The sequence below is a fragment of the Coloeus monedula genome (assembly GCF_965178545.1).
Source record: "Coloeus monedula genome assembly, chromosome: 20".
In the NCBI taxonomy this organism is placed as follows: domain Eukaryota; kingdom Metazoa; phylum Chordata; class Aves; order Passeriformes; family Corvidae; genus Coloeus; species Coloeus monedula.
In genome coordinates, this window is record NC_138800.1 from 4235632 (window position 1) to 4259349 (window position 23718).

General features: G+C 43.5%; 2 protein-coding genes and 1 long non-coding RNA gene across 3 annotated transcripts in view; 1 reads left to right on the forward strand and 2 right to left on the reverse strand.

The window, feature by feature from the left end:
• Positions 1-3189, reverse strand: part of RABEP1 (rabaptin, RAB GTPase binding effector protein 1) — a 47276-nt gene extending 44087 nt beyond the window's left edge. The window contains exon 1 of the mRNA XM_082294924.1: positions 3027-3189. Within this exon, the coding sequence (XP_082151050.1) occupies positions 3027-3060 (34 nt within the window). The 5' untranslated portion in view covers positions 3061-3189. The remainder of the gene's footprint in view (positions 1-3026) is intronic.
• LOC309580746 lies at positions 3090-12687 on the forward strand. The gene is made up of 3 exons (XR_014227003.1): positions 3090-3252; positions 8926-9089; positions 12615-12687. It is a non-coding gene; the product is annotated as an uncharacterized lncRNA (long non-coding RNA).
• A 7107-nt stretch (positions 12688-19794) lies between these two features.
• IFT22 (intraflagellar transport 22) lies at positions 19795-23088 on the reverse strand. Its single transcript, XM_082294393.1, has 5 exons — positions 23047-23088; positions 22747-22826; positions 22576-22665; positions 21730-21932; positions 19795-20794 (listed from the first exon to the last, which is right to left on the reverse strand). Exons 1-5 carry the CDS (start codon positions 23083-23085, stop codon positions 20646-20648), a joined length of 561 nt encoding a protein of 186 aa, XP_082150519.1. The 5' UTR covers positions 23086-23088; the 3' UTR covers positions 19795-20645.
• Between the last annotated feature and the right edge of the window lie 630 nt (positions 23089-23718).

The following is a 23718-nucleotide window of genomic DNA, read 5'->3' on the forward strand; positions in this document are numbered from 1 at the left end:
AATTATTGACACAGGGACATAAAGCAGATCATGGCCCTGCTGGTGGCACCAAAATCAATATGGCAACATCCTCCAATCTTCCACCTACAGCCAAGCAGTTCTCTCCACTGAGAGCTGGCACAGCTCCCACCACAGATACTTTTTACTGGCCTAAGTTACTCGAAAACTGGATCAATTCTTTGTGCCAGCAAATTCTTACTAAAATATCTGATAGACTGTGCCATTAACAGTTTATCACTGAACAATATCAATGGATATGTTAATTATCAATCTGACTGTACTAATGGTTTAAGTTTAGAGCAGTAAGAAGAGTTTAATAAGTGGCCTATCACTCTAATTCACTTTATTGAAGAAATAGTGTTTTATGTTACTGCAGTTCCTTCATTGAAATGTTTTCCAGAAATGAGAAGGGGAATTATACTAAATCCTGAGCACTCTGATAGGGAAAAACTACGCCAACACATTTTGTTTGGTAACCTTACATTCAGAGAGGGCAAGCACCCAGATCCAAACTAAACCCAGGGAGCCTGAGAGGTTTGAATTTTTAATATTATATCCAAAGAAAAAATATTTTGAAAAATAAGGTGTTACTGCTGTGGTAATGCAATCTAGACAATGCATATAAATTAAAATCTCCCCAAAAAGCCCCTTCACCAGGATCAGCAGGCAGCACACACCTACTTGTAGCACAGGTCAACATCACGAGCTCACAATTCATAGCACACAGCCAAGGGCTGCCCTCGGCCTCTCTGTGATCCTTATCATACAGAAACTCTGTAACCCCACACACCAGATTAAAGGGTTATTAACATCTCCACTAATCCAAAGTACAAAGCCAGGGTAGGACACAACGCCCATTCTTTTCTTATTTCTCTGCACTATTCCTTCCCCTATACTTGGGCCCATTTTCATTTCAGTACAGGCTTTAGAATAGAAGACAAATTCTACATTAATTCCTCTCTACCACAGTAGAGAAAGTAGTTCTTTTATACTTGCTTTCCACAAAACAAATCATAGTTGATGTGGCTTGCATGAGTAAAGAATGCATAAGTTATTTATAATCAATACAAGTAATTATAAAAAGCCATTATTTTTCCTTAGGGGAACATACTAATCCAGTTCTATTTTGTCCCATGTAATCTTAAATCAGAGGTTACGCTACTCCTTTACGCAATAAATTCAGTGCAGACAACTAAAAATATTAAATAATTCATTTCTTGAATTTTCTCCACATTGAAATAGGTCCACATTTTCTCCACATTGAAAAGGCACACTTTCGGCAAGTTACTTAGGAAAAAAAAAACAAACCAACACAGATGAGAACAACAGTATAGTAATCAAAGTGGATAAAAACCCCCAAACTGGTCCTATGGCTGCCAAAGGAGGATGGGGAGAGGAGCCATTTTGGGAGCTCCAATTCATTAGTGTAGGACACAGCAACCACTTTCAGAATCCATCCAGCTTTCAGCCCATTCCCTCATCTACAGCATCCTCGTCTCCCCACAGCTAGGGAGAAGGAAAAAGACAGCAATCCATGCCTCTTGTAAGACAGACTTCACCAACCTATCAAACCACTAAATTTACTTGCACCTCTTCACCTTCCTTTTAAACAACAACAAAAATATATCCAACGTGGATCTTCAAATACACTACAAACCTACAACTACCTTTCCTGTTCAAGAGGCACCCAACATTTGTACACTGCACAGTTCCCCTGCACACCTGCAGTGAGACAGTCTGCAAGAGCCAAGGAGAAAATTTGTTGGAAGTTGTTCTGCAGCTCTCAGAAGAACAGGCTGAAGAACAATAAACAATGGTTATTCACCACAAAGTACAGGAGAACAACCCCTACCAACGCTGACCTTACAAGCATGACAGCAGAGAAACTCACCTTCCCCTCAGTGCTCTCGAAGGACAAGCAATGACTGACCTTAATGTAGGGAAAACCCCACAATCTAAGCACCTTCATCATTAAAACTTTTAAAAGGCAGGCTGAAATCCCTGAGGATAAGCACTTTCTCGTGTAACTCCACAAAAATAAAAAAAAAAAGCCCACGCAATTCCCTAGAATTAATGCATAATTAAGAATACATCATTGCCCTTTTCTAACAGAGTGCTCTCCCAAGGAAACTCAACTGCTCTCTAAAAGAGGAGAGCCCCGGCCTAGTCCAATGGCTGGGTAAGCACCAATCCTGAAGGATTCTGCACATCTCTCCACTTCTCCTATATCTACATTACGACCAGCCTAAACTTAAAATCCTTGCTTTCCCCACCCCTTCCCATACATCCCATTCAGTAAACACTGCCCCTTCAACCTCACCTTCCAAGCTAAGCATTACCTACAGCTTTTTTACATGCACACAGTTCTGTAACCTATTCCAAGGTAAAAAACATCCACAATTCCTCTCAAACCAGAAAGAAATAACCTTTCCACAGCAGCAACCTTCCGGGAAAGCTTAGCTTCCTTCTGCACAGGTACGTACCACCTTGAGAGAAGATCTGTTATTTTCTTTGTCTTTTGCAGCAAAGGAATGCACTGTTCTCACTGCACATCCCGACCTGAACCTTCCGAAGTACCTTTTCGAACACAGCCAAACATCCCCCGCCGTGGCCAAATCAATGAGGAGTCCCACCCGCCGGATCCATGTCTACCTGGATACATCGCCACCCTTCTCCCCTCCCCTGTCAGGGCGGGGAGGCCTCGTCCCATCGAGCCTGGGCTCCCGTTCCCCGGTGGCAGCGCGTCCCTCGCAGCGTTATCCCCGCTCCCTGCGCGCCGGGAGCCGCCCTTGCTCTACATTTACAGCCTAAAAAACCACCTGCGCTGCCTCCCACCCCCTCCCAAGGCCTTCCCGGCCGAGCTCCTCGGGGCGCTCCCCGCTCCCTCCCGGCGGGTCCCCGCTCCGTGCGGGCCCCCCGGACCCTGCCCGGCCGATCGCGCCCAGGCCGCCGCCCTCGCCCCGCGGCCGGCGCGGCTCTCAGGCGAGCCCGGGGGTGCGCAGGCCGCGCCGCCGCCCCCGCGTTACCTTCGGTCGGGGCGCTGGGGCCCGGCTGGGCCATGGCTCGGCGGGCGGCGCCGCCGCGGCCTCCTCCGGGCGGGGACCGCTACGCCACGGGCAGAGAGACGGGAGCGGCCGGGCCGGGCCGCCGCCTCCTCCGCCTCATCCTGACAGCGGCCGCCGGCGGCGGGAGGGGAGGACGGGCAGGAGGAGGAGAAGCAGCAGGAGGAGGAGCCCCGCGCAGGCGCCCACGGTGAGACACGGGAGCGGCGGCGGCCGCCGAGCGGGGAGGGACCGGGGACCGGGGACCAGGGAGCAGGACTGGGAGCGGAGACTCGGGGTAGAGATAGGGAACATGAACCGGAACCAGGGACTGAGAACAGGGACAAAGGCCGGGAACCAGAGACAGGGGACAGGGACAAGGAACAGGGACCGGAATCGGGCACAGGGACCACATACTGGGAGCAGGGACCAGGGACGGGGACTGGGTACAGGGACAGAGACAGGGACCGGGAACAAGAACTGGGAGCAGGGACTGGCAGCAGGATGAGGGTGGCGGTGGTTTCTCCCGGGTCCCTGTCCGGGCTGGCCCCTTAGCTCCGGGCAAGGGAAAAATCCCCGGGCCTACAGATCGAAGGCATAATTAATGTTTATTATTCAGGAAGTCGCTTTGAGCAACACCAACAAATTCTGCCCTGTAATCACTGAATCACTGAGGTTGGAAAAGACCTCCTGGGTCATCGAGTCCAAGCTGAGACTGACCCCCACCTTGTCACCCCGACCGTGGCACTGACTGCCACATCCAGTCGTTCCCTGATGTGATGACCCATCCTGAAGGGGATGGAAGCACCCAAGATTCATAAATCCTTGTGGACAAAAGGAACCTCAAAAGTCAGAGGGTCAGCAAACAATCAGAAAGTTTTATTAGTAAATTATTCCACACTTGGCATGGAAATTGGTATGTTAGCCCTTGGCCTACTTTTAGTTGTCACACTTGTCACACTAACAGTGCAGCTGTGACCGGGGTGGGCAGTGGAATGAGCCTGTCCTGCCTTCCCCAGCACCCATGGTTGGGCTGTGTTAATGAACGTTTAGTCCTTTGATGGGTTTTAGTCCTTCCACCTAACTGGGAGAACATGTCTGAACTCCAGGTTTTGCCAATACAATAGTAGATCTACATCATTTGAGCACATGTAAAATTGCAGAAGGCAGAGTTGGAGGAGAAATTACAATACCAAGTCCTTTCAAGGGCAGGATCTGTTACAGCTCACTTTTCTTATGGCTTGCATACCCTAAAATGAGTCACTTTTAAACTGAATCTCACTTGCTGCCACAGTCTTTCAAGCCTTGCTGCCAAAGTACATGGTATGGCAAGGCAGGGGATTCTGCATTTCCTATTAAATTTTTGCTCAGTTAAGCCAAATGCAATCCTGAAAGAGGGAGTCTTTGAAAATTATTCCATTTTCCCTTTTTGATCAGTTGAGGTAAATCTTCTCAGTCTTTGCCACTGTAATAAAGCAGGCTTAAACTAAAGACTTCATTTTTCAGTGTTCCCAAATTGAGACATGCAGGGCTTTCTTCATGGAAATTTGGAGAACCCAGAAGTGTCAGCTGCTCACAGGATTGCTGACTTAGTGACAGGTGATCAAAGGATGAAGTATCTATCACTTGAGGTACATTTACACATTTGTTAGCTCCTGCTTAGGCTTTTTTATAAGTAGCTGGATGTTACAAGAATTCAGCGCATGAATCTCTCTGAAAATCTAGTCCTGAGTGTAGGAACTGAGCTCTTGAAACTCCACCCTGGTGTGTGTTCATATGGGTACCCCAGAGCACCCATATTAGCAGCTAACTTCATCACGTTCATGTTGAGGCAAAACTCTGACACATTTTGGTTCGTCCAGGATCAAACTCAACTGCAGCATCACTCCTGCTGCAAAAAGCAAGTAAGATAATATCAAGCTTGATATCTGTTGTACCTACAAGTGCTTATTAAGGGAAGAATATAATTTCACTTTCATCCCTTCCATAGACAGGATATTGACTATTGGAATTGCAACATTTCCAAGTCTCTATCAGAACTCTTGAGCTTACATTCTAAATGGGTTTTATATGTAGTTTGAAGAATATAAAAACTCTCAAGGGGCTTGTACTTTTTTTCCCCTTCTTGTTCTTCAATTTAGAGCTGTATGAGCTTTATAGGCGTGGTTCTTATTTAATCTTTCTCCTCTGGACAGTAATTGGACTTGACAGAGGTGAAGGTTTGTGTGGTATCTAATAGACTGTCTTCCAACCTGGAACAATTGAGTAACTTCCTCTGTGCCTCCCAAAATGTCCCATTTAATTCTACTCACTTGGAGTTGTTATAGCCTTGATCTCAAAGGATTTCCCAACATGACTCAGCTAAATCTTAAAAGAAGTAAAGAAGGTTTAGCAGCAGTTTCCAGTCAGAGGAACAGGTCTTGCAGCACAGAACCAGCAGAGACCAGAAGTCCTGAATTCCAGTCCCCGTGGTGCAAATGTTAGACAAGTGCAGTATTAAGGAATCAGTGACGCAGGTGAGCAGAGACTATTTCTGGAATAAGCTTCTCCAGAAATAATGCTCCTAAAATCCCATGAATTTTTATCAAATTTACTTGGCCTAAAAGCCTAACATGGGCATTTTCAGCATCAGCACCCCAAGCAGCAGACACGTGTGAATGGAAGATGCATCTTCCTGGAGAGCGTGTGCTGTGTCAGTACAGGTGGAGGAGTAGCTGTCACCTTGCACTCTGCCTGAAATTTAATCCTGCAGGCTCATTGAAAAAGAGGAGTTTGCAGGTTCTGTTTGAACAGTAACATCCAGGGACAAGCTCTGAGTGTGAACACACAGTGGTTGCTGGAGACCAGGGGGAAAATGAAGGGGACTGGGGTTATTTGTTTGCAAAGAGCACATTGAAGTAACTCACATAACATATCTAGGAGAGAAGAGGTATTTTCATTTTACTTGAGGAAAATGAAACAAATAAGTGGAGAAAGAGCTTATTAAATCTGTTTTCCTAATAGGTCTTATGGTTGATTGACTTCTGTGCTTATGGGTGCTCAAGTTCCAGATGAAACTTTCCCTGCTTATTTTTTTGATCATGTAGAAAGATTTTTCTCTTTCTGTGTCTTTGCTTTTGCCTTTTTTTTTTTTTTTTTTCTTTACTTGGGGCACTTTAACCTCAACTGAGGCATCTATTTTCATGAAGCTTTGAAGAATGTAATTATCATTGTCCTTATCTGTGACACTAGTCCCAGATCCTGAGGCTGGTTGAGTTACCCTGGCTATGTCCCAGCTCCATGTCAGGACAAGACCCAGTTACATACATTGTGCTTCCCACAAAGTGCACAGCTTTGGGGGGAGTCCCTGCACACTCCAGCAAGTCCCTCGTTGTGGGGGATTAAAGGGCCAGGGCTGTGATCAGCATGGGGAAGAGCATGATCCCAAAAGCTTTGTATTCACAGCAAGTTTGGCTAATAAATGCAGAGTTAATTCCTTTTGTTTAGAGTGATACAAGATACTATTGTTTTATATGACAGCTAAGCCAATTCTACGAAACCCAAAGTCTTTAAAAAGATAAACTAAATTTCTGGACTTGCAAGGCCAAGTCTGCATCTGGTGTGAATCCAGTGGAAACAGGCTGATATGTGGGAACTGAGAAGCTGGCCTGTAGCACAGAATCAAATTGGAGATCCAAAAGGCCCTCTGAAGTGCTGTTCCCCATGTCTGCTGCTTGACTGGCCATGAAAAAGTTGGATTCTGTTGTGCCCTTTATGGTGGGAGTTTGCAGTGAATTACAGGCCCTGCTCCCAGTGTAGTTCATCTCTTAAACCACCCACTGCTTAATTGAATTAATCCAAGAAAGCTCTGTAACGAGGTGGATTTGGAAAGCAGCTTTGTGAGTTGCTAAGCCTAAACTCCACTGCACCCACAGGGGAAAAGAATTGCAGAACTGGGGGCCCTCTGCCTCAGCACGTCGGAGATTTCATCTCCCCCACCTACTCTACCTGGAGGTGTTACACAGTAGAGAGTTGGGTAACAGTCTCCATTGGCCAAACCATGCAATGAAATAATCCTAGAGGAATGTATCAAGAATGTTTCAGATGTTAAAAGGAAACATGTGACCAGAAAGAAAAGTGTGGTTTAAATTCCAGGTGAAGCCTGAGGAAGCATAAGTCACACACATCTTTAAGGAGGGACTCGGTGGTGCAGGACAGTGAGGCTTGGCTTCATTCCAAAGGCAAGTAACAGCCTTGTCCTGCTCGCAAAAGAGAAGAGGAAAACCAGAATTTATTGCTTGCACTGTATGTATTTCTAGGTCTGCCAGATTTTGTCTACTGTTTTTCTCACTTTATTTTTTTTTTATTGTTTAAAATAAACTGCTCAGTTTCCTAAATTTTAAATGTTTATTTTCCTTCTGTTGAGATCGATGGGTCATTAGCATTAAATATTGGTTCTGCAGCTAGGAGTGTTTGTAGGCTTTGGTCCTTTCTTTTTAAAGCAAAGCTTTTGGAGAAAATTTACATTCATCTAAGTATTACCATAAAGAGGCTGGTTAAAAATCCCAAATTAGTCATGCTTTTTGCTTCAAAAGTTATTCTGGAATGCAAGGAATTCAGTCTGGAACAATTACATTATTTGCAATGGTAACTTTTTAGCGAACCCTGGAATAGTTTATGTGGTTAAAAACCTTTTCAAGAGCAACTGAAAAATAATGTTATCCCATCTATTGTTTAAAGGATTCCATGTGGTGCAGTTCTTTGAATATATGGGGAGAAAATGGAGCCAAAAAAGAAAATTTGGCAGACAAAAAATCGAAGTGCTTGCATTGGCCCTAAATCCAGATATATACACATTAATGATCTCATTTGAAAGATGTCTGTATTAAGATCTTAAAGGTCTCTGTGTTCCCAAGGGACAAGCTCATTGAATATTGTGATATACCATGAAACGAAACAATTTTTCTTACTGCAAAACAACCAAGGAATCAGAAATTCAGTCTGTGTGAGTAACAAAGGGCACATTAAGAACACAGTCTTTTGGGTAACCTTGCTCAGCAGTACATCAGAATTGCCATTGCAGGGAGGCACAACTCTGCTTTGTGCTTACACACTCCTTCCTGGGAAGATCTGAAAATATGCCATACCACGTTCAGACCCACCATACCTGCACTAACAAAGTTATCTCCACACACTGCAACTACTGCAATACCCAGTCCAGCATCTTCACTTGAATGGCTGCTGAAGGCACACTTGGACAAAGGCTCCCTCCTGCCAGCTCTGTTATTGCAGCAGGAGGCCACAGCAGAGGAGAGAGGCACCAGCAAGGCCCGTATCAGTCACCACACATTTATCAGACCTCACCAAGATAACCCAGCGTGGTCCAGCAGTGAGGACAACGAGGGCAGTGGGACCCCAGAGAGAACTCTCTTGCTTTTCACTTCGTTAATGAGATTATACTCTTTAAAAAACCAAACCTTAAAATAACAACAGGGTTTCTACTTCTTGAGGCTGTTTTACATGTAAGTACTGCCTGTAGTAGCATTTCTGTAAGCAGCAGCCTGTGTGAGCAGTAGCATCTCATGCACTCAACTCCCCAATCTTGAGGCGGCCGGTTCGTTAACCTCGATGAGATTAGTCATGTCAGATCTGCAGGACTGGGCCATTTATCCGATTTTCTTCCTCTGAGGCACAAGCAGCTCAGTTATCCATAAATTCTAATGGTCTGCAATGCCCACTTGCCAAGAGGAGGGAGTGTTGCAAGCGCTGTAAAATTCATTGTCCCGCGTGTGTCGTATTAAATGGTGTAGCCAAAAGATTTCCATGTTAAGGCTTCAACAGCCGTGCTCATTTTGGAGTGTTTTGTTCATCCAAGCACTGTTAACCCTCAGCTTGTCTCTTTCAGAACTGTCATTGGAGATATTTAGGACAATACCCAAGAAGACTGAGCAGTCTTTGTGTAAACAATGGACCAGGCAGCTGAAGAGCTGTCATAGGATTTCAGGGGATCACCACATCTGTGCAAATCCTTCAGATGAGCAAGCCCACCCTCTGAACTGTTTAATCCAGGTAGGATGGCTGGAAAGTGTAATTCAAGGCCTTCCTCCAGGTGGGATTCTTCAGTGATTTCTGAACCTCTTCTGGGGCTGTGCTGATTTCTGCCTAGCCAGAGATGGTCCAATCCAAATACTTATCAATGCAAGTTTAAATCCCACATTGTAGGTCAGTGGGTACATCCAGCTAGTCCAGGTGTTTCTTGTCAATGCCACCCCATCCTTATGAATCCTTTTATTCCCTGTTTTCCCTGATTTCTCCTAAATGTGACAGTGGTCTCTCTATTTGTTTCTTTATTTTGCTAGAGTGCCTTTTCCAGACCTATGTCCCTTAGATGCAGACACACAAAGTATTTTGTACTTCTATGGCACCTTCCATTGAAGAAAGAGCCTTTTAGAAGAGCTGGAAGAGAAGGAATTATCTCCAATTTACAAGGCTGAGCAAACTCAGAGAGGCAGCCTGATTTGCCTGGGATGCACAAAAATCAGCAAAAGAAAGGAAAAAAACCTGAATATTTATCTCCTATCTCCCTATACCTTTTTTGCCATAAAGTATATTTGCTTTTCTTGTTCATTACATCTTTAAAAATACCAAAAGTCTTCTGACCTTCTATGAAAAATAACCAAAGACAAACATCTGGTGTAAAATTAATATTTCTTAGCAGGCAAAAAGATCAAACAAACTCATTTTCTGTAGAAGAGAAGAGTCTGATTCTCTCGAAAAGCTGAGATCGCTTCCCTGCCTCACTCAGGCAGCATTAAGAAGCTCCTTTCTCCTCTGAGACCACAGGAGGTTTCACATTATGTTGCTAACCTCCCTCAGATCATCCCCTCCATGCACAATCCCAGTCACATTTACATGCAGACATAATGTCACTCAGCCCACTTTATGCCACTTACATCTCCCTTGTTGCTATGGGGAACATTGATAAGGAACCAATTAGCAAATAAAATATTTGAGGCCGAATGTGAAAGCCACTGCTTGGTGGATGTGTGTGTCATAGGCAGTGACATTTCACTTGGCATTTGTCCTTACCTAGCTGAGCTTCTTCCACTGAAGCCTCGGCTACATTCTGTGTAGTCAAAACATGCTCTTCTTGGGATTTAGAGGCTTAGACGTGCAACTGTATCTGACCCGGGGGAATTTTTACAGCTCTCAGGAGAAGTGGGATTGCTTGGAAAGCGCTTTTGCGGCATGAAAGTGCCAAGAGCACCATCCAGTGCCTGAGCTGAGTAAACACACAAGAACTCGGTGGCGTTGGGACAGAGGCAGCTCTGCTCATCCCATGGTGCAGCTGCACCTGGTGGGATGCAGGAGGCATAGAAAGAGGCTACAGTCAGTTATAGAAGGAACTTACAAGGGAAGGCTGGCAGAGATGTCAGCCTTTCAGGAGGACAGCAGAAAACCTAGACGGTCTCATCTTTTAAAGAAGAGCTCTGTTCTGAGTTGGAGTTACTGACTGAGGGAGCAAAAGATACAAGGAAGGAGGAAGTGGAGGTGGCAATAGATGGGGCTGGTTAAGAAAAGTAGGTGAATTAAATCCATGATGGAAAGGAGCTACTGCAGAAAGAGAAAACTGAGCCAGATACTTATCCTGTTATCCTTCCCCTTTGCAGAGTTGAATCAGCAGAAAGAGACCAGGAGGGTGCAGTGGCAGCTGAGAAAATAAGGGAGAAGTGACCTCAGCTTCCACTGCACAGTCTCAACAGCCTGGTATTGTTCGACAAATGTAGGCAGTCCTGGATTTCAAGAATTAAAATAATTTGGAAAAAGGTTTTGCACAGATGTGTGCAAAAAGTAGTAATTTTTACTACATATGGCTACAGGCTGTTAATGGGCTAGAGAGAAGGAACTGAGGAGAACAAGGAGTCCATGAGGCTGAAAAGTGGGCACAGGCAAAAATTAAGGTTATCTATAGAGAAGTGAACCCAAATAGATGTCCAGGAAAAAGGATGCAACTTTTCCATGGACTAGTAGCTGTGCAATAATCTGTGGAAGCTCTAGGTAAGCAAGGATATATGAATTTGGTATATTATGAACCGGATATTTCTTAATCAGGGATGCAGAGTGCTCCAGTTTAGCACAGTATTTGTGATAATACATCATTAATATATCCTCACTAAAACAAGACTGGGTATAATTTAGAAATGCTGCAATCCAAGACAGCTCCTTTGTTGTGTTCAGTGTTCCCAGGAACAGCTTAGCATGTGTTTGCTCTTACTCTTTTTATATTGAACTTGCAGAGCAAAAGTCACTTCTTTGATTAATATTAAGCAGTGTTTTGTTTGTGCCCTGTGGCAGAAGTGCCCAGATGGAGTGGGTTGAGTACTGAAAATACGAGAAGCATTTAATGTTCTGTGGAGCTCTGTTAAAGTTGTCTGAATATAACATCTACTATCAAATCTTTGGATAAATCAGTTTCTGCAAGTACTTGGACTTGCTCTGGGTCTGTGCTTTGTTCCAGCTTTACATTCCCTCTCTTCCTTCCTTGTTGCTAGAGCCAATAGATGATGGTTTATTGCCTGGTGCAACCCATTAAAGTCCCTTTGTTGAGGCTTGGCAATTAGTTGAGCAGAAGGAGTGTAAAAATCACTTTGACATCTGTGGGGTTGAAATTGCAACACCGACTTAAGATTTCCCTGGAAGGTTTTTTATCTGTCCACAAGGTGATGGAGAAAGAAGAAAAGAAAGGTTATCCAGAGACTTTGGGAAGATATTGTCTGACGTGTCTGCAGAGTGGGACCCCGTTTGAGAGCCTTTGTCTGCATAAAACATGCCTGCCCACCACAGGGCCCTAGTGGGGAATAGATCCATGCAACATCTCCCTGCCAGGGAAAATGAGTGCTATCCCACAGTTCAGCCCTTCCAAATGCAACTGCCAGTCCAGCCTTATGTGCTAGAAAACTCCTGTGGAGCTGAGGAATGTGAAGGGAAAACAGGAGCTGTTGGTGTGTCACAGGACGGATGCCGCTCACCAGATGGAGGTGCCCATATTTCAGTCACACACCGCTCCACAGCCCCAGTGTTCCCAAACTCATCCCACTGCTGGGCACAGGGAGGAAGGGCAGGCTCTCACATCACCAGCTGTGGCTACAGAGGCAAATCAAGGGCTGGTGCATATGGACCACCCAATTTAGAAGGGTTTGAGATGAATCCTTTCACTTTAGGAAATGTTTCAGCTACTGAAGGCCGAGTACACAGGGCTACTGTTACTCTGGCTGAGACTTTGGACATTTGGCTTCACTATTGCACAGATTTTCCTATGAGTGATATTTTTCCCTGTAAATTTTATCAAATTTACCTGCTCAGAGGCTCTGACTCCTGGAGCTATGACCAAAGCCATGAAAAAGCACCAAATGGGAATTCCTAAATTGCATTCAGAGTATTGAAGCAACTGTTTCATGTGTAGTAACCAAGAAAAATGTTTCACAATGTAACATTTTATGCTACTAAGAAAATAAGGTATTTTGAGTTGTATTCCTTTAAGATGTCTTGCTATGTTTGAAGTGCTGGTTTTCCTCTCTTTTGTCTTGTTTTCAGGCTTGATACATCAAGAAAACTTCAGAGGAGTTATTATTGCCTCACACCAATGGTAAGGAGAAAGAGAAGCAAGTTATTCATGTTTAATGTTGTTTTGTGCCAGATGTTTTGCTGGTAGAAATCCATAGCTCCACAGGCACCAATTTCTTCAGGATCTGGAATGTCTGACACAATTTCTTTCTCCTTTCTGGATGGTCTGTAAAGGAAGCTGCTTGATTTTGCAATATTGAATATTCATGCTGAGAAGTTATAAGCAAAAACAAAATAATGAGAGACAGGGTCTCTAATAAGCTTCCTGTCACATGAAGCTCTGGTTCTGGTGAAGCAGATGTGGTTGCTGACTTGTTTCCAAAATGTTTGTTGAGTGGTGATTAGATTCTGTCATACTGATGTTATATCTCTGTGATCTCATTCAATACAAGTAGTTCTGCAAACAGTGAAATATTTTTTTCCTATGGATTTATATCTTGGATTGTGTTTAGGCATGGATTCTCTGATGTTTAATGGGGATTGAGCTCATTTTAGCCTGTTTCTTCAATGAGAAATGAATAATCTGTCTTAACTTGGCTGTCTATTTTCACAGAACTTGCAAGAATTAAAAATCATAAAATTTAAAAATCTGAGTGGGAATTATGAACCAGTTTCAACATTATATGGGGCCAATTCATATAAAAAACATAAACATGAGTCTCATTGTCTTACAAAAGCAAAAGGTAAGAATCAGTCTTTATTACTTTGTATTTCCACATTACCTGCTTGATTCTGTTCTGGTTTATTTGTGATCAATCATAGAAGATATGCTTTATTTATAAAGCTGTATGAAATATGGGACTTTTTGCCACATTGAATCTGTATGAAGACATCATTAATTTATACTTGTTACAGGCCACATAAGAGGTCACATTCTCTTTTTATTGTCCTTGCTGGAGCATGGGAAAGAGGTGTCATGATTTTAACTTACATGCTTGCACAGGCAAGTGCAGAGAAACCTAATTCTAAAGGAAAAATTATCTATTCTATCACCAGTTCTGGAGAAGGAAATGTAGAATTAAAAGTTATCTTTTGGGTTGCTGAGTCCAGTCTTCTGCTTCTGCAGTAAGCCAAGTTCCCAATCTTTTTCACAAACAGCTTGTGCTATTCAAAACTGTGCTCTTTCTTCTTTGCTGTCTCTCCTATCCTCCCAGTTTCCCACTTTATATGGTGTTTCTTCCAGATTTTCCTTCTTTTGATGGGAAAAAACCTTTTAATTTCCATGGTCAGTTTAGGCATGTTTTTCTTGTTCTGTGAAATGCCTAAAAAATTCATTACTGCAGGTACCTATGTCTGTATAGGGAATAAGGGAGGAAAACCCTTATAAGAGGACAGAAAATCTACACTTGGGTAAATCCTTAAGACTCAAGTCTGTTGGCAACTAGGCTTTAATAGCACTTAGCATAAAGTGTTTGTGTATCTAATACTACCAGGTTTTTCTGGGACTGGCCAATGAATTATTTAGTAATGGAAACTGCATGTGCACGTTTTGGCTTCTGTAGGTTCATGTGATAGAAAACTGTAAGAGTGTCTGGAGGGATCACAACTGCCCAACTTCGTGTCATAGACCCCATGTCTTAACAGGACTCAGAAATTCCCATTTAGCTGAGTAGAAGAGAGAGAACAGCATGGCAACTCCCAGCTTTTATTGCTAATGCTTTGTAAAATAACATTTGTGGTCTGTAGATTCAGTTCTGTGCAGGTCTGTGTGACTTAAGATTTATTACACCACTTCATATTTGTGCATCTCTCTCCAATTCCTGGATATGAAAGAAATTAAAGGTCCAAAAAGCTACCTTTACATTAATAGATCCAGAAATACCCAATATTTAACTTCCCTGGACAAAGGAATTGCATCGAGGGCTGGCTTGTCCTGTTAGCGTGTGACAGTGTCAGCCCTGTGTGCTGCAAAGCTTCGTGGAGCCTTAGAGAATAAAAAAAGAAAAAAGCCAATGAAAAACAGATGGAGTTTTCATTAGATATCACTTTTAATGATCTGCTTTAAAAGCAAAGATACACCATTCTGAGCAGAAGGACCTCATAATAGCTGTGTTTGGGTCCCAGGCTCATTAACTTAGTTACAGATAAGCAAGACTGCAAGATCTTTGTATCATTAGAGGTTCCAGTCAAGCTTGCCTACCATTATTAGAATTCCAAACACAGCAGAACTATTTTGGAGCCTTAACAATAATTTATCCAGAAGATGTATCTTTATTTAATGATTCAGGGTTGTTATGGCCTGGCAGTCAGTTGCTCAGTTTCTGGAGTATTACCATTTAACCTAGGTCAGGATAAAAATGCTGGAATATTCATTGCAGGGCAGACCTGAGAGCCTGTTCTTTACAGTCCACTTGTGTGGGACTCTCCCAAATGGTGTCACTGGCTGTGAGGGGTGACCCCAGCAGTCTAGAAAACCTGAAGATCCCTCCTAAAAAGATGGACCCTGCAATCTGTGCCTGTCGGTACTAAATCAACTTTTGACATGTAAAGAACAATGCAATCCCAGGGTTTTAGGAGTAGATGCTTGCTGGCAAACCACAAAAAATGCTTTTGTCTGGAACTCATGGAGCAGTAACATAGCAATGGAGGGTGTACCCTTGTCTGTTATTCCCTCTGAGCAATTTCTCAGAGACATGTTACCAGGATTCAGATAGATTACATGGAACTAGGGGAGAAATAGGCTTTAATTTCCTTACAAAGGGAGGGAGAGACAATAGAACTCAGCAAAACATGTGGCTTTTTTTGTTTGTGTCTGAGAGTTATGTAAGCAAAACCCAGTGCCCATCTTCAGGCAGTACCCTCTAAAGTGAGACTCACGTGAGAAAATTTGTAGTACCTTTCTTCTGGTATGAGTTGAGAAAATTGCTTTATTTCCTCTGCATATGTGTAAATACAACCTTTGTCTTCAGCTGATCTCCAGCTGGGGAGTACAAATCAGAATCCAAGTTTCTCAAAGTTCAAGGAAGTTTGGAGCTGATGTTCTGGTTCACTGCCACCTCTGCAGAAAAATACCTGCATGAATAAAAAAGAAATAAGCCTCCTGTTTTCATAAAAGAGGGACTACAAGGATCAAGCCCAGTGACAGTCTATCACAAACTGCTAATTAAACACTGTTCTGAAACCAGGTTTTTCCCTCCCTGTTAGATAACTTCTTCAACTTCCAGACTAGAGTTATTGGTTGACTAGTTTGTTCACATAGAGTATTGTGCCAAAGCTGCCTTTTAGTTTAGATTATTATAAACAAAGAGAATGTATTAGATTTCCTCTGTTTTTTGTGTCTTTCAGAAAAAAGAAAAAAAAGCTTGTGTTCAAGGTCAAATTATTTCCACATACAATTCAAGGGTGGGGGAAAATAAGCAAAAGGAGCAGATGGTAAATGAGTGCTTTATATTTAGGTTTGTGTACCTTAGTTAGAATGGTCCAGCCCTTTATCAACAGCAACCCTGCTCTTCTGATGGCTCCTGTTACCTTATGTCCAAGTAAATGCAGTCATTTTTCTTTCTTTGTGGTTTATTTGCAGACATCAAGCATAACCCCTTGCTATGTTGCTAGAGTGAAAAAACCAACGCTTCTTATGCAATTGTTTCTTTCTTCTTTAGCCATTCAGTGGCCTTTTCTTGATTCAGTGGCCTTTTCTTGATTCAGTGTATCTTTCTGAGCATGGGTGGCCAAACCTGAACACCACTTGAACAAGCCAGTTCCATCATACTGGTGATTCCAGCACAAGGTGAGAGGTTCCCAACTGTTTGTGAAGAATTTTCACAGGATGAGTTCTCAGCAAATTCTGAACAGGTGCCTTTCCAAGGTATCTGGTTATACAAAGCTCAGTCACCCAAGGGGAAACTTGTCCTAAGTAAATAACCTGTGTGGATCAATGCAAAAATGCAAGTGACAAAGGGCTTGCTTTGTACATGGGAATTCATCCCTGAACTGCTCGGAGTAGCAGCACATGGTGTCTGGTACTCCCTGGTGCCATGGTATCCATGTGTGCACAAAGAGCACCAACTAAAGCTTAGGGAATTACTGCTGCAGTGTTTCTAGCACCTTGGGGAAGGCAACTTCTCAACAAGGTAAATTGGTATTTTGGCAGATCTTTGCTGTACCAAGTGTTCCACCAGTGAAGAATTCTGGAGAAGTGATAAGAGAAATACAACTGACCTCCAGAGCAAGGCACTCCTGTTGAAAATTGAGTCATTTAAGATCTGATTTTAAGAGGTCCTGGATACCTTCTAGAAGTTGCTTTGTAAAGCATCTGCATGTCAGCACCCTACATATTTTAAACTGAACATGCAAAACCCCAGCATGGATGGGCACTCTTCAATGTGGGGGCCTACGTGACTCCCTTTTAGTCACTTGGCAACACAATAATAGAAATAGGAACATGGGATTTCTTATGTCTATTGTGTCCATTAGAACAATACTGCTGAGAGCAACTGAGACCAAAGGCCTGGCCTTCAAAATATATGACTTGAAAAGAAAGCTGCATTGTTTTGGTAAGGTCCAAATGTATTTCATTCAGCTTTGCTGCTACTCCCAAAGCTTAGTTGTAAACAAGTCACACATCTGGGTAGCACTGTCTTCATCATCACCAGGAATTACTGGCTTCACAATGTTGTGTGTGTGCAGAAAACAGCTTGTAAGAGATAACCTGAGCAAACTCTTACGATTGAAGAGTTTAAATATCTTCAGTGATCAGTCTGCAAAGTAGCCACAGTCTTTAACTTTATGGATGTAACCCTGAAGTCTTGAAATTCTGCATTTTAGCCCTGCAGAGTTCCTCTGATTCTGCTCCCTATCAAATTTCCATGCTAACTCTTTGTCCAGACAGGTCACTTGTCCAGAGCAATGATGTATGAACTGCTCTTGTGGGAGGTGAGTGTGAACTTGAGTAGAACTCACGGACAGCTATCAAGGGTTTTGTAGCTATACAGCAATAAAACTTTGAAAATTATACCTGTATATCATAAATAAAATGAAGTAAGTTGTCAGGATTATCATTACTCAGTGCGAAGTGACAAAATAATGTTGCACCTGAATAACTTCTGTTGAAGTGACAGGTTGTTTTCTCATTGCATGGTTGGCATATCCTGGAGACTTTGGATTCTGCACTGTGGAGGCTGAATTTATTTGAATTAATTAATATTTAAAATGTTCCATGCCCCTGATTCCAGCCTCAGTTCCTAAAACCATGACAGAAAAACCACTGGAACAAACAGCCACTGAATTCCAGTATGGACAGGGATCCACAGAATGGGACAGAGAACTTGGAGACTCCCAATTTGTGCACAGCTGTACAAAGCCAGGGTTCGGGGTTCAGGGCTGCTGACAGGATGAGAAGGGGACATGATCTGTTCACTCTAAGAGACTGAGGACACCTGGAGAAGACTACATTCTGGAGGAGTTGACAGACTTCACCAGTTGTCTGCCTTCCTCTTCTTGGAAAGGCCATTCCAAAAAACCTTTGCAAACTTCCCAGTGTGGTAGTAAGGCAAGGTCCTCAGCGTGGAAGAATAAAATAAAGAGTGCTCTTGCTGCAGAGCTGCTGCTCTCTTCTGCTCCTAAATTGTTCCTACTCTTAGTCAAACCCACAGCTTGCCAGCTGATTCATGGCTGATTACCACATGCTCCCAGTTTCCTTTACACTTGCCTGGCACTTCCTTGGCCTCCCAAGCAGAAATCTGGACAGAGCACAGAACAGCCCCTTACCAAGAGACACAACTGCACCCCACAGCCTGAGAACACCAGGATGTGGCATCACTCGGAGCTCTGCAGGCTCTGAGAGCTCCAAAAGCAGAGACAGAGACCCAATGTGTGTTCCTTGGCATTCTCACACCTCTCTCTTAACTGGGTGTCCCTGATGGCCTCCTTCATAAATCATTAATAAAAGATACTTTGAATAAATACTTTCTCTGTTATCTTCTCCAGTACGAAGGATTAATTTTGCATGAGTCTATGCCTTTACTGTTCTTCACCAGTGACAGAAATTAATCTCTTGGCCAGATTTTATGAATGATGTTCCACATTTATTGTGTATTATGAACTTTTTGGATGATATAAAGTCAAGTCTAGGCATCTGTCTTTGGTTCTAACACTATTTTTCTTCTGTGATGAACTGCGTACTGCAGTCTATAGATACCTGTAATTTACAACTGTTTTTTTGAGTTTAAAGTAAGATCATGATTAACATTTTATATGAAGCAAGGTGGTGAACAGGAGAGTTCATTGACATTTCAACCCTGGAATCACCCAAACACTGTTTTACATTCCAAATAAAATATTTGGTGGGTTTCACACCAGTCTTTTATCAGTGAATATCACAATGTTGCTGTTGGGGAGAACTGAATTTATTAAGGCAGTATATTTTAAAAATTGGCTCCAGCACCACACAGCTGGCAACAAGGAAAAAGTAATCTAAGGCAGCATGTACAAAACTGTTCTCTAGTTAGACTGTGAATTTTCCAATAACTACCTCCAACAGACCACCCTACAACACTGATTGCAAGCACAGAGAGCCTGATTGTTCAAAAGTCATATAAATAAAACGTAGATGATGAAATGCCAACCTCCCACTATTCACCTCCAACCTATTCTTTTCATCTTTTTCTGCTTATTTTACTTGTTTCTTTCCTGGTGTCCTTCCTCTCACTGATGTTTTCCTTCTGTACCACCCTCTTTGCCTCCCAGAACCAACTGTAGCTTTTAGCTTTAATGGCAGAGCAGGAACTGGAACTGTTCAAAGATCTTTCATTCTTTCACCTCCTGCCCCCTTTGCACAAGGACAGGCTACTCACTACTCAGAAAAAAACTACGAAAATAGGAAAAATAGTAATTAACCTGGATCACTGAAAAACCCAAGAATCTCTCACTCCTGTTGTCTTGAACTAAAATACATGAAGAACTTCCTGGTTTATAACATACTTTCTCTAAAGGATGTTTTCTGAAAGACAGTGTCAATGTGGTGTAATTTCTTTTGCTACTTTGGGTCCAAGTTTTTGTAAATGTCTCTTGTTGTAGGCTGAAATGTACTACAACTTTATCATTATTTTCCTTACTAAAAATTAAACAAGTTGCTAAGAGTTACACAGACCCATAATTAACTTCCCCATTAAGAACAGAAAGGATGCATTTTTAAAATGTTTTTATTGCCTTAGTAATGCATGTTACAAAAAAAATGTCTTCTGCAGCAAAACACACGAAGAACAGGGATGAGTGCAAACCAAACAAATCAGAAAGTAAATTATCTATGAAACCACTTATTTCAATGCAACAGGGAACAGTAAAAGTTTTGAAACAGCTTTTCCTCCTCTGGAGATTGCAGAACTAACTGGAGCTCCTGACACAAGTCAAAATATTGCACTAAACCAAGATTTAAATTCCTTCCTCCCAAAGAAGCCTAAACATTGTCCTCACAACATGTTTATTTTGTTGGAATAGAAGAGAAACAGTCCAGAGAAAGACTGCAACCTGCTCTGTCCTGCCAAGGCAATGGCTGTGCAACGTGCTCTCTTCAAGAGAAAGACAAGGACAACTTGGAACATAAAAAAGTGGATTCTACACCATGACTGCTTGTCAGATCTCTATTCCAATCAGTTTGTACTGACTTCCAAAGACAAGACTTCTCCAGCAACCCAGCTAACACGAGCACTTTGCCCAGATGCTTCAGCAGAACTCCAAGTCTTATGCTCTGTCAGGCTTCCTTCTCCAAGCACCCCTGCACAAAGGAATTCTGAAGCCATGACCCATATTCTGTATTTTGGTCCACACTAACATAGTAACACCTTGCTGTGCCTCTGATGCCGAAGTGCAGCTACAAAGTTACTCGAATTCCTAGATGTGCAGCCACCTCCTTGGCACGACAGTTCACCTGACATCAGCACTTGTTTACAGACTGAAGTATTTGTAGCCTGACAAATTCTCCTTGGGAAGGTCTGTTCACAGGCTAGTATAGCTTACAAAGGGAAAATCATATTTTTTCTTCCTTGTTCGGTATTTTTTAAAATATTATGAGATAATTGACATTTCTTCCCTCTCTCTGCTCTCATTCATTATGGTGATAATGCTTCTGAAGTACTTGATAAATTCCATCCGAACATCTTCAGGATCTTCCTCTAAGTTGGAATGTATCAATTTTAGCTTGTTCAGTGGATAAGCTTTGAAAGTAAATAAAAATAATTAGTTATATTGCTTTTATAAAAGAAATATTCACAATCAAGGTCATGAGACAGCTCATGCTGAAGTCAGCTGGAATTCAGTGATACACAATGTTTGACACCCCAGATAACACAGAGCAGGACAAGAAGAAATGCAGCATAGTTTGTCAGTGCTGTAAACAAATACAGCCTACTGCCAGATTAAATTCTTCCAAGTTTATTATTATTGAAGCCTTAAGTCTGGTTTTGGTCTCAGATTCAGTTAAGCAGAATTAAAGAAATTGAGCACTGAACTGCAATTTTACTATTAAGTGATATGATACTCTTTGAGTACTTCAAAATAATGGAATGATATTGTTGTAATAAATATGTATTAATATATTAATGCTTATAACAAACATGTGCTTGTTTGAACACTGGAACAGGTTGCCCAGAGGGAGTGTGTGTTTTCACAGCCGTAAAGAGTCACAAATAATTTTGCAATATCTAATGAACCTATTGCTAATTTTAAGATGCAGCTCATTAGCCTTTCATTTCAAAGGGCTCCTGTTCTTTTGATTGACAAAATACAGACTTAAATGCCCTCAAAAGTGTCAGTTACCAAAAAAATCCAATGTAAGAACGAAACTACTACTGATGAGGAAATATGGCAGGAGTTCTAATTTCTGGCTCAGCTGCATACTCAGTTAGAGAAGCCACTCAAACTTTTCTTGCCTTGCCTTTCCTTTCCCTTTCTTTATTTTTGTGAAACAGGAATATTGCTCATCTCCTAGATGACCTTTGAAATCCATTATTTCTGTTTTTGCAAAGCACTTTAGTGTTCTTCAATCAACAGATTTAAATGAAAAAGGCAAGCCACAAGTCATTAACAATTTTAAAGACACAAAGATCAGTGAAAAACTCTGAGCTACAAATGGAGTTTTTCATCTCCTTACCCAAGGAGAGGTTTTCCATGTCCCCTGCACTGCCTGGCTTGTGATGTGCCACCAAGAGACATTGACTGTCAAGCAGTGGCTGCTGCTGCACGAAGCACGAGTACCACATTTCAATTTCTTTCAGGTGGCTGGGCAGCTCAGGGTTGAAGATGATTATTACACCATGAGAGTCCTTCATCAGAGCTGGCCAGCATGTTTCAAACCTTGAAAAACACAGAAAATGGCAAGACTTACAGCTGGAGAGCAGAAACATGCACTCAAACTTCCTCAAGTTTTCTTCCCTCCTCAAGAACACATTAAGTACTTTTTTAACTATAACATCAGTAACCTTGCCAGTTAGACATCATATTCCAAGTGTTTTGACTTATGATAGTTGATTCCATGATTTTCTAATTTGAAGATTTGCTAACAAGGTAGAATTTAGTCAAATGCTCACATAAACCTAATTAAACATTGCCCTAAGAATGGATCTGTCCCATTCTCAATTCCATCCTTTAGAAATTAAGGCCTCAATGATACGCATACATTGTTTGAAGTCCACTCACATAATTTAAAGGAGATGAAGGCAATTACAGAGTGGGCCTCTGTCTCCTGTATCTATAACTTCATTCCAGGAGTTGTGGACTTTACTGTTCTAGTCAGTCCTTATCCAAAACAGAGTTCAGCTGTGATCACGGCAGAGAGTATCTAGTGTTTACAGCAGAAACTATAAAAATATATTGCGGTAAAGAGTCAGGAGTACTCCTCATGACAGACAGATAATTGGTTTGGGCCTTATGTATGAATATCTTGTAAACAGAACTACTAGGATTCAGTAACCTGGAGGAAGTAACCATGCTGGCTTACTTTTGATCACCACTGCAATCCCACAGCTCGAATCGACACCCGGCTCCCTTGTTGTTTCCATTGAGGTTTGGCTTCTCATACTCCAGGATCCTGCGGAAATGATGACCAACAATGGGATATGATCCCACACGGTGGCACAGCAGAGCTCGGGGCTCTCGGGGCCTCGCTCACCTGACCCCCTGCGTCGGGCTGTAGCTGCCGATCCCTTCCGTGCTCTCGGACACGAAGTTTGCCAACACAGACTTCCCAGACTGGCAGAACGCGGGGGTGAAAGACACACGGAGGAACTTAATGTGCCAAAGCCACGACGACGGTGTTCACCCAAGCCCCCCGCGCCATCCCTCCCGCTCAGCCCCGGTGCGTGCAGGCCTGGTCCTCCCGCTTCCTCCTTCCCTCCCTCTCGCCACAGGGACCCTGCGGGGCTCGGCGGTGACGGCCGGGGGGTGCCGGGGGGTGCCGGCCCACGCTCACCTCACGGGGCCCCACCAGCAGCACCTTCGCCCTCAGCATGGCGGGCGGGGACGGCGCCCCCCCGCGGCCGTTGCCGGGCAGCGCGCGGACCGGAGGGAGCGCGCGGCCATTGGCTCTGCCGCCTCACGTGACGGGCGGGGCGGGGCGGCGGCTGAGGGCGTCCGCGGGGTGTCCGGTCCGCGTCCCTTTGTGTCTCCGGGCCGGCCTCGCTGTGTCCCCGCCGAACCTCCGCTGTGTCCCTGCCGTACCCCCGCTGTGTCCCCGCTCCGTCCCTACTGTGTCCCCTTCGTGTTCCCGCTCTTTCCGCGCTCTCTTGCCGTTCCGTCCCTTTCGTGTCGCCCTCTGTCCTCTTGGTGTCCCGCTCCGTCCTCGTGTCCTCACTCCGTCCCTGCTGTGTCCCCATTGTGTCCCCAGACTGTCCCCGCAGCGTCCCTGTTCCCTCATTGTGCCCACTGTGTCCCAGCTCTGTCCCCGCAGTGTACTTGCTTCGTCCCCGCTGTCCCCGCACTGTTGCCCCGCTGTGTCCCTGCTCTGCCCGGCCTGCTCGTCGGTCTGCTGGAGCAAGTACGGTCACGGCAAAAGAGCGAAGGGGTCCTTCGCAAGCCACCCCCTGGTCTGGCCCAGGGCAGCCTTGGGAAGGGGGAAATCCTGGCACTTCCCAGCTGCTGCTTC

Excerpts from the sequence above, each read along its gene's own strand:
- IFT22 (XM_082294393.1), bottom strand. The coding sequence starts at position 23,085 with ATGCTGAGGGCGAAGGTGCTGCTGGTGGGGCCCCGTGAG. Across the intron at positions 22,666-22,746 it reads AGCCCGACGCAGGGGGTCAG|GATCCTGGAGTATGAGAAGC; the intron begins GTGAGCGAGGCC and ends TCATTTCCGCAG. Across the intron at positions 20,795-21,729 it reads CATGGAAAACCTCTCCTTGG|CTTATCCACTGAACAAGCTA; the intron begins GTAAGGAGATGA and ends TTACTTTCAAAG.